Source organism: Pleurodeles waltl, chromosome 9 (assembly GCF_031143425.1).
Source record: "Pleurodeles waltl isolate 20211129_DDA chromosome 9, aPleWal1.hap1.20221129, whole genome shotgun sequence".
In the NCBI taxonomy this organism is placed as follows: Eukaryota; Metazoa; Chordata; class Amphibia; order Caudata; family Salamandridae; genus Pleurodeles; species Pleurodeles waltl.
Window position 1 is genome coordinate 776,870,338 of NC_090448.1, and position 16,190 is coordinate 776,886,527.

At 45.2% G+C, this 16,190-nt stretch overlaps 1 protein-coding gene across 2 annotated transcripts in view; it reads left to right on the forward strand.

Moving 5' to 3' along the window:
* BBS1 (Bardet-Biedl syndrome 1) overlaps positions 1-13,808 on the forward strand; it is a 373,242-nt gene extending 359,434 nt beyond the window's left edge. For both annotated transcript variants that reach the window (XM_069207969.1, XM_069207970.1), the window contains one exon: positions 11,392-13,808. In XM_069207969.1, coding sequence (XP_069064070.1) covers positions 11,392-11,478 — 87 coding nt within the window. In that variant the 3' untranslated portion in view covers positions 11,479-13,808. The remainder of the gene's footprint in view (positions 1-11,391) is intronic.
* Positions 13,809-16,190: the final 2,382 nt, after the last annotated feature.

The window sequence follows — 16,190 nt, forward strand, 5'->3', positions numbered from 1 at the left end:
GGAATCTTTCTGTGTTAGCCATCCTTTCCACCAAGCCTTTCCTGAGGCCGGACCGACGCTGACCCAGAGGCGTGAATGTTATGATTTACTTAATGCTATCTTCAAGAAATCACATTTTCCTGGAGTGCCTGTGGGTCCCAAGGAGGTGCAAGAGGTCTTGACTAAGTCCACACCAGCAGGTTCGCCCTCGGCTTCAGTTAGACCTTCGGTTTCAGTTAACAAAGCTGTTACAGTGCCAGAGCACAGCCCTTCAGGGGTTCCTCCTACAGCACCTGTATCCGATCAGCCAACTCCGGTGACTCCACTGGTGGGCAGATCAAAATGCATCCCTCTCCCCGTCTGAAGTCAACATCGAGGATTTCTCTTCTTGGCACAGGTCTATGTCGGGTACGGCACCAGTCATGCTGGATATCCCTGTCCTCCCTCCACATTCTGGAGAGTCACCTCATATTTGTCTTTCTGAAGGATGTAGTGAAGAGGCTGATGAAGATAAACCACACATTTCACATGTGACTCAGCCTCATATAGAGGACAGCTGGCTAGCTGACCTAGCTACAGCTAGTGGTTTGGACTCTTCCCCAGGCTCAGCCATACTTTTACCTCCTGGCTTTGCTACAGAGCAGAGTTCCACTCTGGCTGACAGGCTGGGACGGGTTGCTGTGGTTTTGGATCTAACACTTCCTTCAGTGGAATTGACTTGTGATCCTCTGATTGATGTTCTCCATCAAGGCCAAACAGGGGTTGAGCCAGTGGTTCCTTACAGTGTAGCCCTTTATGACATTTTGTTGGGGACTTGGACTGTTGATTGGGTATATCTCACAGGCACCAACCTGCTTAAGTGATCCGTACTTGTCTCTTTAGACATCCTACTCATTGTAGTTTAGAGGTACAGGCTGCTTTAGACCCATGCTATTGAGTCTCTCCCACATGTCCCATCTGGCAAAGATTCCAGGAGTCTAGACGTTTGTGGCAGGCATATTATTTCTCCACAAGTTCTGCTGTACGCTCTGTTAATATGTCTTGCATTCTTGGACGTTTTTCACATTCATTATGGGACTCATTGGCAAGCATCTTGCCTACTCTTCTGGATGATCTTCAGAACACTCTTACCCCTATGATTCAAGATGGCTGGCATGCAGCTAAATAAATCATTTGCTGTAGTATGAATACTACTGATTCTGTGGGTCGGAACATGGCTTCCTTAATTGTCCTACGTCGCCATGCCTGGTTCTGTAACTCCGGATTTTAAGAGGCAGTTCAGACCACATTGATTGACATGCCTATTGATGGTGCCCATTTATTTGGTGCACAGGATGACTCTGCTTTAAGGCATTTTCACGATAGTAGGAGTGGAACCGAGAATTCACTTTGTTCCTCTCTACCCTTTGCCTAGTTAATACCTCCTGTACTGGCTTGTAGGGATTTTATTATTTACATACTTCATAGATGAGCCGTGCTTTGGCAGTGCTGTAAGGCTTTTCTGTTCTATGTCTGTGCCACCTAATGGTGGCACCTGGTGGGGTGTTCCTGCTTTCAGCAGGTGTTATTTTTCCTTAAACTGTCAAGCATAGATTATTGGGGTATTTATTATCCTGAGACCCAATGAAGGTTGTCATACCTGATGCTTCAAGGCTACTTTCATTATTATTATTATTCTTTATTACATAGTGTGAAAGTGGTAGTTCTTCACTTCAAGTTTGTCAATGACAGCTTTTAGCTGATGATCTCTTTTTGATTCTTAACAATGCCTATCTAAAGCTGATACCGTTTCCTTACTGTGAAGAGGAGCATGAGCGCAAGAGTTGATACCTTCATGGTATTTACCTCACTCTAAGTGGAGTGTTTGGTTTGTATTCCGCATGGCCTCGTAGAACTCTTTGAGTTGGGCGGGGGTCGCTCCGGCTCTGGAAAATTCGGGGTAGCGCGGAGTCGACCCAGACGTAGGCTCTGAGGATGGAGGCCTAGTTCGTGGACGCTCGTCCCGCGACGGGGCGAAGTCGGAGAGCGATGGGATTTCTTCGACTTCTTCTTCTTACCTTGACCCAAAGATTTAGAAGAAGACGAGTGGTGGTGGCTCTGCGACCGATCTTGAGACCTACCCCTCGAGCGAAATCGGGATCTACGCAGCGGCGAGTGCCGGGCCGCCATCAACTTTAGGTACCGCTCCCTCAAAGCCTTCGGATGCATTGCCTGGCACTCGGAGCACGACTTCGGGTCGTGGTCGCGCTCAAGGCACCACAGGCAGACATGATGAGGGTCCGTCACCGACATCATGGGGTGGCAGTCATCGCACGGCTTGAACCCGGTCTTCAGGGACATCCTCAACACACCAAAGGTCGCACTAAAAAATATCGATAAAACGGTCAAATTCGGCCAAAGAAATAGCCGAGGTTAGCTCTCTCTCGGATCAGCGCGTGGCGCGGAAAGAAAAGAACTGATATCACTGCGTGAGGGCGGCGTCTAGGTACTACTCCCGACGTCATCACGGCAACCACGACGCCTACGATGCCTGCGGAGTCGACCGACGCCACCTACCGACTTGCAAGGGTATTTCTTGATGAAAAAATCTCCGGATCCAGTCTGACGCCTGGGGTAAAATTCTAAGGTAAGGAATCTGCAACTAGAATATGTCTCTACCAGATATTTTGTTACCGAAGGTAAGTAACTTGTACGTTGGGATTCCTTAGCTTGTGAGCTATTACACCTTCATTTGAGGGTGCACAGTTGCTTCCTCTGCAGAAGTTATTTTTCTAACTTGTTAGTTCATAAAATTATAAGATTTAGTACCCCGTGTAGGGAACAGGTGATATTAACAGCTCCGTGGTAGTATCAATATATTATTTGATTTCTGTTGAGGGAGTTATTTAAGATAATCTTATTAATCATGATCCTTACAAATACATGTTTATTCTTCTTCTAATTGGTAATTGCTGACCTTATGTATTTTTATGGGTTTATACAGCAGTAAGGGGGTCTGTTTACTAAGTCCCTGTACTTTCAAACAAAGTAGATGTTGATCTACTCTGTTTGCTATGTGTGTTCTACTTTTACCCCTGATATGGTAGTATCAGTTTTTAACTTTTGCTAGATTTGATACATTAGAAACCAGAAAGTATTATCTTGGGGACTTTAAGACTTTCTTTGTTTTGGTCTTAAAGGTTTTCTCTAGACACCACTTTGTGGTGGATATTCTACACTTTTGTGTACACATTTGTATGGTTTTGGTATGTTCTTTGAACATTGTTCTTTCATTTTCATGCACATGTCATGTTATCATGAGCCTCCATTGAGAAGTATCTCTCTGTAGAATCTGTTCACTATTTTGTATAGATTCATTAATATTATGGACTGTTTCCGAGTTGTTCTGTGTTTTTGCGTTTGTATTTAATATTTACTTCTTTTCTGAAGGGCTTTACCCTCTTGCAGAGTACTTTTTCTTCTCTATGAAGATGCTCATATCTGTTTTCTTTGTTAACCTGATTCTAGTTGTCATAGGTTGTGCTCACACTTTGTGAAGTGTTGTCTTTAGACGGAATATACAAAATCGATCAAATTGTTTTTATTTCAGAATATTTTACATTTTCAATTTTTAAGTATTTGAGTCGTCTTCTATTTTATCTATAGATGGGTCTTATTCATGTGTGGGTCACATACTCACCTTGGTTTGCGCCACACTACCAAGGTTTCTTTTTCATACTTGCTATGTTATTCTGCTTTTTCTTATCAAAGATATATATATATAGTTTTATATTCATATTGCTAGTTTGCCTCTGACACAGATTGGTCATAGTATTTTATATATATATATATATATATATATATATATGTTCGATGGCATGTGTAGCTGCAGATACACATGCTTTGCACATCCCGCCATCTAGTGTTGGGCTCGGAGTGTTACAAGTTGTTTTTCTTCGAAGAAGTCTTTTCGAGTCACAAGATCAAGGGACTCCTCCCCTTTCAGCTCCATTGCGCATGGCCGTCGACTCCATCTTAGATTGTTTTCTTTCCGTCATCGGGTTCGGACGTGTTCCTTTTCGCTCTGCGTTTCGGAAAAATAGTTAGAATCTCGGAAAATTCGACGGTATTGTTTGCGTTCGGTATCGGGTTAGTTACAACAGATCGACACCGAATTTTGAAGAGCTCCGGTGGGCCTTAGGGGTTTTCGATCCCCGTCGGGGCCTTGTCGGCCCGACCAAGTGTCTCTTCAAGGCTAATGGAACGGACCCCATTCCGCTTCTGCCCCAAATGTCACAACAAGTATCCTTATACAGATCAGCATCTGGTCTGTAACTTGTGTTTGTCTCCAGGACACAAAGAAGATACTTGTGAAGCCTGTCGAGCATTTTGGTCGAGGAAGACATTAAGAGACCGAAGAGTGAGAAGACTACAGATGGCGTCGGCGCCGACAGGACAAAAACACTTGGAGGAGGAAGAAGAAACCTCCATCGAGGAGTCGGACGAGGCCGATCCCGAACAGCCGCCGAAAACCGTGAGTAAGACGTCGACACACAAAACTCACGGAAAGACCGCTAAAGCCCAGGGGACGCCACCGCCAGCAGGCCATGGCTTAACCCGAAAAATAGGTGACCGATCATCGGCACCGAAAAAGGGCACGCATGTGTCGAAGACATCCGACTCCGGTCGAGATACCGGCACAGAGCAGACTCGACCCCGAGACAGCGGGTCCAAGCAAGTTTAGCACCGAGAGGGCGGCACCGAAACGAGTCGGCACTGAGAGACCGGAACGCCCAAAATTAAAAAAGTCTCGTCGGAGCCGAAAAAGACTGCCGAAAAAGTTTCCATTCCGAAACATGCGGCCTCGGAACCGAAAATAAGTTCCTATACAGAGGAACAGGGACTGTCCTCACAAATGCAAGGACATAGGTTCGGACAAGAACTAGAGTCAATGGAGCCAGACTACACTCAGAGAAGGCTCCACATCCAAAAGGACACAGGGAAGATAAGTACTCTTCCCCCAATTAGGATGAAAAGAAGACTTGCCTTTCAAGAAAAAGACAAGCAGCCACAGGCAAAGGTGGCAAGACAAGTAACACCGCCACCATCTCCACCACGCTCAAGGCACACATCACCGGTAGCCACTGCACCACTGATGCAGTCCCCAACTCATACTGGAATGAGTCAGGATGATCCCGACGCATGGGATCTATATGATGCGCCAGTGTCAGATAACAGCCCAGACTGTTATCCAGCGAAACCGTCGCCACCTGAGGACAGTACAGCCTACACACAGGTGGTGTCAAGAGCAGCGGCGTTTCATAATGTCACCCTGCATGCAGAGCCTATTGAGGATGACTTTTTATTTAACACACTATCCTCCACACATAGCCAATACCAAAGCCTCCCTATGCTACCTGGAATGCTAAAACACTCCAAACAGGTGTTTCATGAGCCTGTGAAGGGCAGGACCATAACTCCAAGGGTGGAGAAAAAATACAAGCCACCGCCAACAGACCCTGTATACATCACGCAGCAATTAACACCAGACTCTGTGGTAGTAGGGGCAGCTCGCAAAAGAGCGAACTCACACACCTCAGGAGACGCACCACCTCCAGACAAGGAGAGTTGCAAGTTCGACGCTGCTGGGAAAAGGGTTGCAGCACAAGCGGCCAACCAATGGCGCATTGCCAACTTACAGGCATTGCTGGCGAGATATGATAGGGCTCATTGGGACGAAATGCAACATTTCATTAAACACTTACCCAAAGAGTTCCAAAAAAGGGCACAACAGGTGGTGGAGGAAGGACAGAGTATCTCGAATAATCAGATACGCTCGGCAATGGATGCAGCAGATGCAGCTGCTAGGACAGTAAATACAGCAGTGACCATAAGGAGACACGCATGGCTGCGTACATCAGGATTCAAGCCAGAAATACAACAAGCCGTGCTGAATATGCCATTTAACGGACAGCAGTTATTTGGGCCGGAGGTGGACACTGCTATCGAAAAACTTAAAAAGGACACTGATACGGCCAAAGCCATGGGCGCACTCTACTCCCCACAGAGCAGAGGCACATTTCGTAAAACACAGTTTCGAGGGGGGTTTCGAGGACAAAGCACAGAACCCACAACCTCACAAACAAGGCCAACTTATCAGAGCCAATATCAGCGGGGATGTTTTCAGGGACAATATAGAGGGGGCCAATTCCAAAAGAGTAGAGGGAAGTTCCAAAGTCCCAAAACTCCTCAAAACAAGCAGTGACTCCGACGTCACAAATCCCCAACACATAACACCTGTGGGGGGGAGACTAACCAAGTTTTACAAACATTGGGAGGAAATAACAACAGACACTTGGATCCTAGCAATTATCCAGCATGGTTATTGCATAGAATTTCTCAAATTCCTCCAAATGTCCCACCGAAAACACACAATATGTCAAAACAACACATGGATCTTCTAAAACTAGAGGTCCAAGCGTTGTTATAAAAAGATGCAATAGAACTAGTACCAATTCATCAGAGAGGAACAGGAGTTTACTCGCTGTACTTTCTCATACCCAAAAAGGACAAAACTCTAAGACCTATATTAGATCTCAGAACATTAAATACCTACATCAAATCAGATCACTTTCACATGGTGACACTACAGGACGTAATCCCACTGCTCAAACAACAAGACTACATGACAACACTAGACCTAAAGGATGCATACTTCCATATACCGATACATCCTTCACACAGAAAGTACTTAAGGTTTGTATTCCAAGGGGTACATTACCAATTCAAAGTGTTGCCATTCGGGATAACAACTGTGCCAAGAGTTTTTACAAAATGCCTGGCAGTAGTGGCTGCACATATCAGGAGGCAGCAAATACATGTGTTCCCGTATCTAGACGATTGGTTAATCAAAACCAACACGCAAGAACGGTGTTCACAACACACAAAGTACGTCATAGAAACCCTTCACAAACTAGGTTTCGCACTCAACTACACAAAGTCACACCTTCAGCTGTGTCATACACAGCAATACTTAGGGGCGACAATCAAAACAACAAAAGGGATTGCCACTCCAAGTCCACAAAGGGTACAGGCATTTAACAATGTAATACAGGCCATGTATCCAAAACAAAAGATACAAGTCAAGATGGTGATGAAACTACTAGGCATGATGTCCTCATGCATAGCCATTGTCCCAAACGCAAGGTTGCACATGCGGCCCTTACAGCAGTGCCTAGCATCACAATGGTCACAGGGTCAACTTCTAGATCTAGTGTTGATAGACCGCCAAACATACACCTTGCTTCAATGGTGGAACAATATAAATTTAAACCAATGGCGGCCTTTCCAAGACCCAGTGCCTCAATACGTAATAACGACAGATGCCTCCATGATAGGGTGGGGAGCACACCTCAATCAACACAGCATCCAAGGATAATGGGACACTCAGCAGAGACAGTTTCACATAAATAACTTAGAACTACTGGCAGTATTTCTAGCGTTGAAGGCATTTCAACCCATAATAAGCCACAAACACATTCTTGTCGAAACAGACAACATGACAACGATGTATTATCTGAACAAACAGGGAGGAACACACTCGACACAGTTGTGTCTCCTGGCACAAAAAATATGGCATTGGGCGATTCACAACCACATTCGCCTAATAGCACAGTTTATTCCAGGGATTCAGAATCAGTTAGCAGACAATCTCTCTCGGGATCACCAACAGATCCACGAATGGGAGATTCACCCCCAAATACTAAACACTTACTTCCAAAGATGGGGAACACCACAAATAGACCTATTTGCAACAATAGAAAACGCAAAATGCCAAAACTTTGCATCCAGGTACCCACAAGATCAATATCAGGGCAATGCGTTATGGATGAGTTGGTCAGGGATATTTGCATACGCTTTTCCCCCCTCTCCCACTCCTTCCGTATCTAGTAAACAAATTGAGTCAAAACAAACTCAAACTCATACTTATAGCACCAACCTGGGCAAGACAACCTTGGTTCACAACACTACTAGACCTCTCAGTAGTGCCTCATGTCAAGCTTCCAAGCAGACCAGATCTGTTAACTCAACACAAACAACAGATCAGGCATCCAAATCCAGCATCACTGAATCTAGCAATTTGGCTTCTGAAATCTTAGAATTCGGGCACTTAGACCTTACACAGGAATGTATAGAGGTCATAAAACAAGCTAGGAAACCAACCACAAGACATTGCTACTCAAATAAGTGGAAAAGATTTGTTTATTATTGCCATAATAATCAAATTCAGCCATTACACGCATCCGCTAAAAACATCGTAAGCTACTTACTACATTTGCAAAAGTCAAAACTAGCTTTTTCATCCATTAAAATACATCTTACCGCAATTTCAGCTTATCAGCAAATTACGCACTCAACTTCATTGTTTAGGATACCAGTCATAAAAGTATTTATGGAAGGCCTAAAGAGAATTATACCACCAAGAACACCACCTGTTCCTTTGTGGAACCTCAACATTGTCTTAACACGACTCATGGGTCCACCTTTTGTACCCATGCACTCATGCGAGATGCAATATTTAACATGGAAAGTTGCATTTCTAATTGCCATCATCTCTAAGAAGAGTAAGTGAGATACAAGCATTTACCATACAAGAACCATTTATTCAGATACACAAGTATAAAGTAGTTTTACGAAAAAATCCAAAATTCTTACCAAAAGTCAAATCACTGTTCCACTTGAATCAAACAGTAGAACTACCAGTGTTCTTCCCAGGGCCAGATTCTGTAGCTGAAAGAGCACTACATACATTAGACATTAAAAGAGCGTTAATGTACTACATTGACAGAACAAAACAAATTCGGAAAACAAAACAATTATTTGTTGCTTTCCAAAAACCTCATACAGGAAATCCAATTTCCAAACAAGGCATTGCTAGATGGATAGTTAAATGCATTCAAACCTGTTATCTCAAAGCAAAAAGAGAACTGCCTATTACACCAAGGGCACACTCAACTAGAAAGAAAGGTGCTACCATGGCCTTTCTAGGAAACATTCCAATGACTGAAATATGTAAGGCAGCTACATGGTCTACGCCTCATATGTTTACCAAGCACTACTTCGTAGATGTGTTAACAGCACAACAAGCCACAGTAGGACAAGCAGTACTATGAACTTTGTTTCAAACAACTTCAACTCCTACAGGCTGAACCACCGCTTTTGGGGAGATAACTGCTTACTAGTCTATGCAAAGCATGTGTATCTGCAGCTACACATGCCATGGAACGGAAAATGTCACTTACCCAGTGTACATCTGTTCGTGGCATGAGACGCTGCAGATTCACATGCGCCCACCCGCCTCCCCGGGAGCCTGTAGCCGTCTCGAAGTTGATCTTGAACATTTGTAAATTTGTAAATATATCACTTTAAACTACATTATGTACATACATATTTACTCCATTGCATGGGCACTATTACTATAATACACAACTCCTACCTCACCCTCTGCGGGGAAAACAATCTAAGATGGAGTCGACGCCCATGCGCAATGGAGCCGAAAGGGGAAGAGTCCCTCGATCTCGTGACTCAAAAAGACTTCTTCGAAAAAAAACAACTTGTAACACTCCGAGCCCAACACTAGATGGCGGGATGTGCAAAGCATGTGAATCTGCAGCATCTCATGCCACAAACAGATGTACACTGGGTAAGTGACATTTTCCATATATTTTGTTACTACATAGGCGATTGTTTATTTTTCTCCTACGTCAGTATATATTAGGGATATCTTAAAGATATTTTTATCAGTTCTAGTTACTGTTCCTGAGGAAAAGTCTATTTCTATGCCAAATGGCCACTATTGTTGTCTCCAACTTCTTTTTAAAGAGGGCAATTTGTTGTTTTCTTCACAAGAGATAGACACTCTGTTTATTATAGAGTAAGCCTAGTTAGGATATACATTTAGCGGCATGTTGTGCTGCTCCGTGTTTCAAAAGTGTAGAACATTCAGTTTGGGTCTATATATATATATATAAGAAGAAATAGATTTATCTTCACTAGGTCATTTAGCAAAATTGTCGTACTGGCATGGGTAGCGTTTTTTTTATTTTCCCTCCATTTTTTTCTTTGTCTTTATGACTTTTATTGCCGTGGTCCTTTCCACAGTACTTATGGGTTGTTCATGCATGGGTTTGTATCCCATTGTGGGTGTGAAAGTTTTGTATTCATATTGCTAGTTTTCCTCTGACACAGATTGGTCATAGTAACGTAGATATTCTATGTTCATGTTTTTTAAAAGCCTTACAACTTTGTTACCTGTGGTCCATTCCACAAGTTTTTATGTTGTGGAATATGGTATGGCTCACCTCCATGATTATGAATGTCCAGATATTTTGAATTTTGCTCGACCAGTTTTGTTCTAGTGAGAGATTTTTAATGGTCTCGGTTATGGGTGATGTTATCTCCTTGTTTTCAATGTGTTTATGATTTTTCTTTACACAGTTCTTTTAGTAAAGAGTTTGTGTTTACTCATACGAACTCTTATTTCTCTTGTCTAGACCGGTTTTGTTCTAATTACAGGCTCCCAATGAAATCAGTTCACATACCATCCTCTGGGGATGGTATGACTTTGGTATCTGATTCTAAAGTAAGGAAACTGTGGCTAGATGTCTCAATCAAATGAACAAGTTATTTACCTTTGGAAACGCTTTATCTGGTAGAGACAGTATCTAGCCGCAGACTCCTTATCCACCTTCCCATTCTACCCGCTCTGCGAAGTGAGTCCTTCTTTGTCACAAAGATTTCATTGTGAAAATTCATATCCTGAATTGAGAATTCAATGACTATTTGACACAAGGGTGTCTCTTATCTTAGCGCCCTGTTTTGATAGACAGTTTCTATATGTGACTCCACATTTTGAGCACGGAAAATGGTCACAGAAGAAACTGGTGTTGGCGAGGGGGTATGTGAACTCTGTTGACATCACATTTGGTTGTTGACGTTGATACAGAGTCGTGCGACGCCCTCTTCCGACACGTGGACGTGGTGTGGGAAAAAAGTTTCCAGATCCAGTCCCTCCCCTGAGGAGGATTCTAAAGTAAGCAATCTGCAGCTAGATCCTGTCTCTATCAGATAATACATTACTGAAGGTAAGTAACTTGTTCTATTGTGTCAGATTTACATGCCAACCAGAAATACATTTTAGAGCATGAATCATCTCAGCAATCACACCCTACATAAATACATTGCAGCATCTGCTGGCACAGCATGAAGGAAGAGAAGTAGCAGAGATCTGTTGTCACCTGGTTCCAGGAGCTTGAGAGCTAAAATGAGGTGTGGTGCTGCCGAGAGTCAAAGCTGTAGAAAAGGGCCACTAATATGCAGCCATGGAGGACCATATTATGCAGTAGGTTAATTGTATCTTTTAATTTGTTGCAGGTATTTGTTCTGAGAGAAGGAAAGAGTACCCCTCTTCTCACCGCCCACATTAGCATGCCTGTGAGTGAAGGACTCATCGCAGCATGATTCAGTAGAGTCTAAGTGGAACCCGACGTAGGACACCAGAGAAGGCCAGTTGGATCACATGGAGCCATAATAGTACCAGCAACCAGACGTTTCCCGTCTCTTTCAGCCCTGAAGAGCATGCCTTAACATCCTTGGGGCACTGCGGCTCAGTTGAGACTGTTATGGACCTGTTTAGAAGCACTCAATTTAATACAGCAAGCTAGATGGAATAGATGCCTAATGATGCCGTTTAGCTTGTATCTGGAGATCAAAGTTATCTAAATGTTTAAAGTCACTCCCTCTTTTACTCAGTCGTCTATTGGCTCAAAATGAACAGAAATGCTTTGAGTGAGGTACATTACAAGATTAGGAAGACCTCTAGCAGGCCAAGATAGAACAGGATTGTTAAAGTTGTGGGGTACTAGTACTGAAGGATGAGACAAGAATACAACATGCTGTAGGCTTGCATGTTTAGGTACAGTGGCAGATGTGTTCATTTTGCATGCATGAGCGTATGTGTATGGAGCAAGGAGGGTCTGTTGCTGGACAGCGGATGTTGTTGAATATTAGAACCTGAGAACATTAGCCGACTTACACATTAGCAAGCGAATCAGTACGTTTCTTGCATTGGTATGGCTATGTCGGGACTTTTCCAGCAATAGTAGCAGTAAAGATGGTAGTGGACATAAAAGACATTTTGTCAACAAGTGACTGAACAAGGATTCTTGCAGCTCAGAATTAAGAAACATCACCAAAGGTATGTTGGTGTATTGTTGGAGCTGCTGTAGGATTATATAGCATTATTGAGGGACACTAGCAAAGCTGTTGATAACTCGCATTTCTGAAATCCTGGTTTCTGTGTCAAACCAAGGGTCTTGGATGGATCTTTGCTGCCAGTGGGAGAAATTGCTTACAATTCTCTTATAAGTTCTCTTGAACTTCTTTTTGCTCTCGGCTGGCATCCCTAAGAGGCTAACAGTTGCAAAAACTTAGGAGCAGACGTCAGGCATCCAAACTGAAAATGCGCTGCCGAAAATGGCTGCAGAAGAACTTCCCTAGGAATAGGACCTTGTACCAGCATCATAGCACAGACATAAGCCAGGGAGTGACATGAGTATGGGAGAAACAATGGCCACGGAGAACCAGGAAAACTGTTCATAAGCATACTGTCCAAAAATGTCTGCACAGCATAGTGTACCCTTTTACACTCTGGCAATGGAGTAGTCCCCAGTAAGTATGTGGACCCTTGAAGCATCGATCATGTCATTGTGTCTGTTCTGCCCTGTCGACCCATCCAGGAAGACCAATCTGTGCCAGCAGAGCCAGTAAAGTATGGCTAGGGTCTCTGGGCCAAAAGTATATCCAGTCACCTTTAATTTTGGCTCTAAAGTAAAATGCAGATAACACGCCAAAGAGGTAGACGTTAGATTCTAAGACAGCTAGCAGAATAGGGATCAAACTACTGCAAGCAAACTGTCCCTCCATATCTAATGGAGGGAGCCATAGTGACCAGAATTTCCTGTAAGAGGCAATAAAACTGAAACATGGAGTTCAGAAAAACAGCAGAGCTCAGGCAGAAGACAGTCAGTCCTCGGATTGTGCATGGATGTACCCCTACTCTGTCCACCAGCTGTCCCTCACCATCTGGCAACATCTTTTCTGCACCACCACACCAGATGCCACCCCAGAACAATATGCCATCTAGCACATGAAGACGGGCATAACACCGATCACAGCACCAAGGGTGGAGACCACCAAAGGGGAGCAGATGTTCTCTGGAGGGATGTCATGGCCAGCTGGTGCAGATCATTACTGAAAATGACTGGAAGAGCAATGCACTTGGGCGAACTACTGACTAGGCAACCATCATGGAATTCTGCAGTCCGCAAATTAGAATGAGGGGAAGGGGAACTGCACTGCAGAGCTATGTGTGATATCCCAGTACTGAAACAAGTGGGTGTTGGGAGAGGTACTAACTGTCAGAAGTGGTGCATAAATAAAATATATGGGAGTTACCAGTGCAGGAGCAGTTGGTTGGAGTAGAATAAAGTTATTGTGGCAAGGTTGTATGTGAAGTACCAAAATTGAAATAGTGAATATTGTAAGTAAACCTAAAGCTCAGCTGGTACATCAAAGGGGCTACATGGCAAGGCACGATTTGTGACAGGAAGCTACCTGTGTCATAGAATATCTTGCATTAGTTCATCTCTCCTTTCACAAGAATCTGCAGCTTTTTAACTACATCAATTAAGTTAAAAACAAAAATTCTATGAAAGGAACAATCCTCGTGTTCTATTTAGAAGAAACGTAGGAAATGTTTAACATTAAATTCATCTAGTGTATAAATTTTATTGGTTTTCTGTGTCTGTAACCATCATTTTAACATCCAGAGAAACCATTCTGCATTTTAGCTCTGTGACAATCAGAGCCCAGTCTTCTGAATCCTATTAAACGGTACCCTGGGCTTTCTGGCCGAAATTAACAGGTTTGTTCCCTCTCGTTGCAATACTTGAGAATACTTTTCTCTGGGGATGCATGAACATCAGAGTGTTTCTCTATAACTAACCTTGATAACTGTTTTAATGCCACAAACTCCATTCCTGGACTACTCTCTTTGCAAAACACATTGGCCCTCATTCTGAACATGACGGTCCGTTCCGCACCGCCGGCCGTGGCGGCAGAAACCGCCAACAGAGGAGCGGTCCGGACCGCCAAATAATCAACCAAACGAAACTCGCGTATCCCGCGCACCACCCACCGCCAGGAAAGGATATCCGCTGACGACTGCAGAGGCCGCCCACAGCCCGTCGGAAAGGCCCAACCCGCCCATCAAATTATGAACCACCATTCCGCCGCCATTTCCGGGGCGGAAACCATCACCACACAAAGCCAGGCGGAAATGAAACAAATAGAAGGAAACACTCACCGGAGCTCAACAAAACGTGCAGCGGCAGCCATGGACAGAGAGCTGCAGATCATGCCAACCTTGCTCCTTGCCATATATCTACACGACTGAGACCGCTGACGAAGACGATGATGGTAAGTACCGCAACCTACAAAACAAGGGAGGAAAGGGCAAACTTACATACCCACCCACTACACCCACCCTGCAATGCCCCCCCAACCCTTCCCAGCAGCAATAGTCAGACACCCCACATCAAGAGGGACGTACCTGACCGAAGGCCACTGCAACGTGCCAATAGGACATACAATAGCACCACAGCCATAAATTATTTAAACAAACACCAGGGTGGAACTGCGTGCAGCCCAAACACAGGCCACACCGAAACTTTATTAGTAAGCTCACTGAGCGAATTTATGAAAACGGGGCCAATGGCCAGTCCAACAAGATTCAATTGTCAAAGGCCACACCTGACTCCCACAAGTGTTGGGTACTCCACAAAATGGGGCAACATAGGGGGATCCAGGCATCTCACGGAATGGGGGCAGGGAGGTGGGGATTTACGACGGGGTAGGACATAGACTTGCGGAGGAGGTTGGAGTGGGGGTGGGCTTCTCCTTTGAAGAGGGTGGGGGCTCTTTGGCTCGGGTGGAGCAGGATGCCTTAGGCTCCGAGCGGGCCTTCTTCTTCACTGGAGAAGGGGCACGGGAATGGGAAGGCTGGCCCGGGGTGGGCTGCGATGTGGAAGGTGCGGAAAGGGCAAGGAGGTGGGCACTTTTCAGGACAAGACTGGGTGGGCCAGTGGGTTCGAACAGGTCTACACGCGAGGAAAAGTTTCTTGGGAGCAAGTGGGGTGGGGAGTGGATGAGGGCGTGGGAATGGAGGCAGAGGGAGTTGATATATGGGGTGTAGGTGTGCGTGTAGTGGGTGCCGGTGACTGCTCAGAATGCTGTGGTGTGTCTGATGGGTGGGTGTCTTGCTGCGTTTGAGTGTTTTGGGAGGTGGGGGGGTTGGACACAGTGGGAGAAGACAGACAGCTAGTGTGGATGTATGTTGGGTGTGTGTCTGCAAGTCGGGTGAGTGTGCTGCATGTGTCAACTACAGTGGAGGTGGTGAGTGCAGGTGTGGTGTATGGGGTGCATGTATGGCTGTCTGCTATTGTGAGTGCAGGAAGAGGAGCAGAAACAGTGAGTGACGGTGCAGTGCATGAGGGTGTGCATGTAGAGGGGACAGACAGGGAGGAGGAAGAGGCGGTCACACTGGGGGAAGTGGACGTTGTTGTGTGTGCAGGTGTATGTTGGCTGTGTGAATGCTTGTGGTGGAAGGTGTGGTGCTTGTGTTTGGAAGTGTGTTTTTTGTGTGTTGAAGTGCTTGACTGCATGTCTGAATGTGTGCCTTGGATGGGTGAAGGGAGTGGGGTGCTGGAAGGGGTAGAGGAGGTTGGAGGGGGGACGGAATGGCCAGGGAAACTGGCTGCCGTCCAAGTGGAGGCCAGAGCCTGAAAAGATCTCTGTAGGGCAGACACAGCACCGTGAATGCCATCCAGATAAGCATTAGTCTGCTGCACCTCTGATGCTAGCCCCTGGATGGCCTTGACAATGGTTGTCTGCCCTACAGAGATGGTTCTCAGGAGGTCAAAAGCCTCCTCTGTGAGGGCAGCAGGGCTGACTGGGACAGGGGAGGACGTGCCTGGGGTGAAGGAGACGCCCGCCTTTCTGGGTGGGCGGGCACGGCAAACTCGGTGGGGAGCAGAAGGGAGGGCACCGATGGTATGGGTGGTGGTGGAAGATGTCACGGTCGTGATTTGTCCACTAGTGTCCGCCACCGCCGG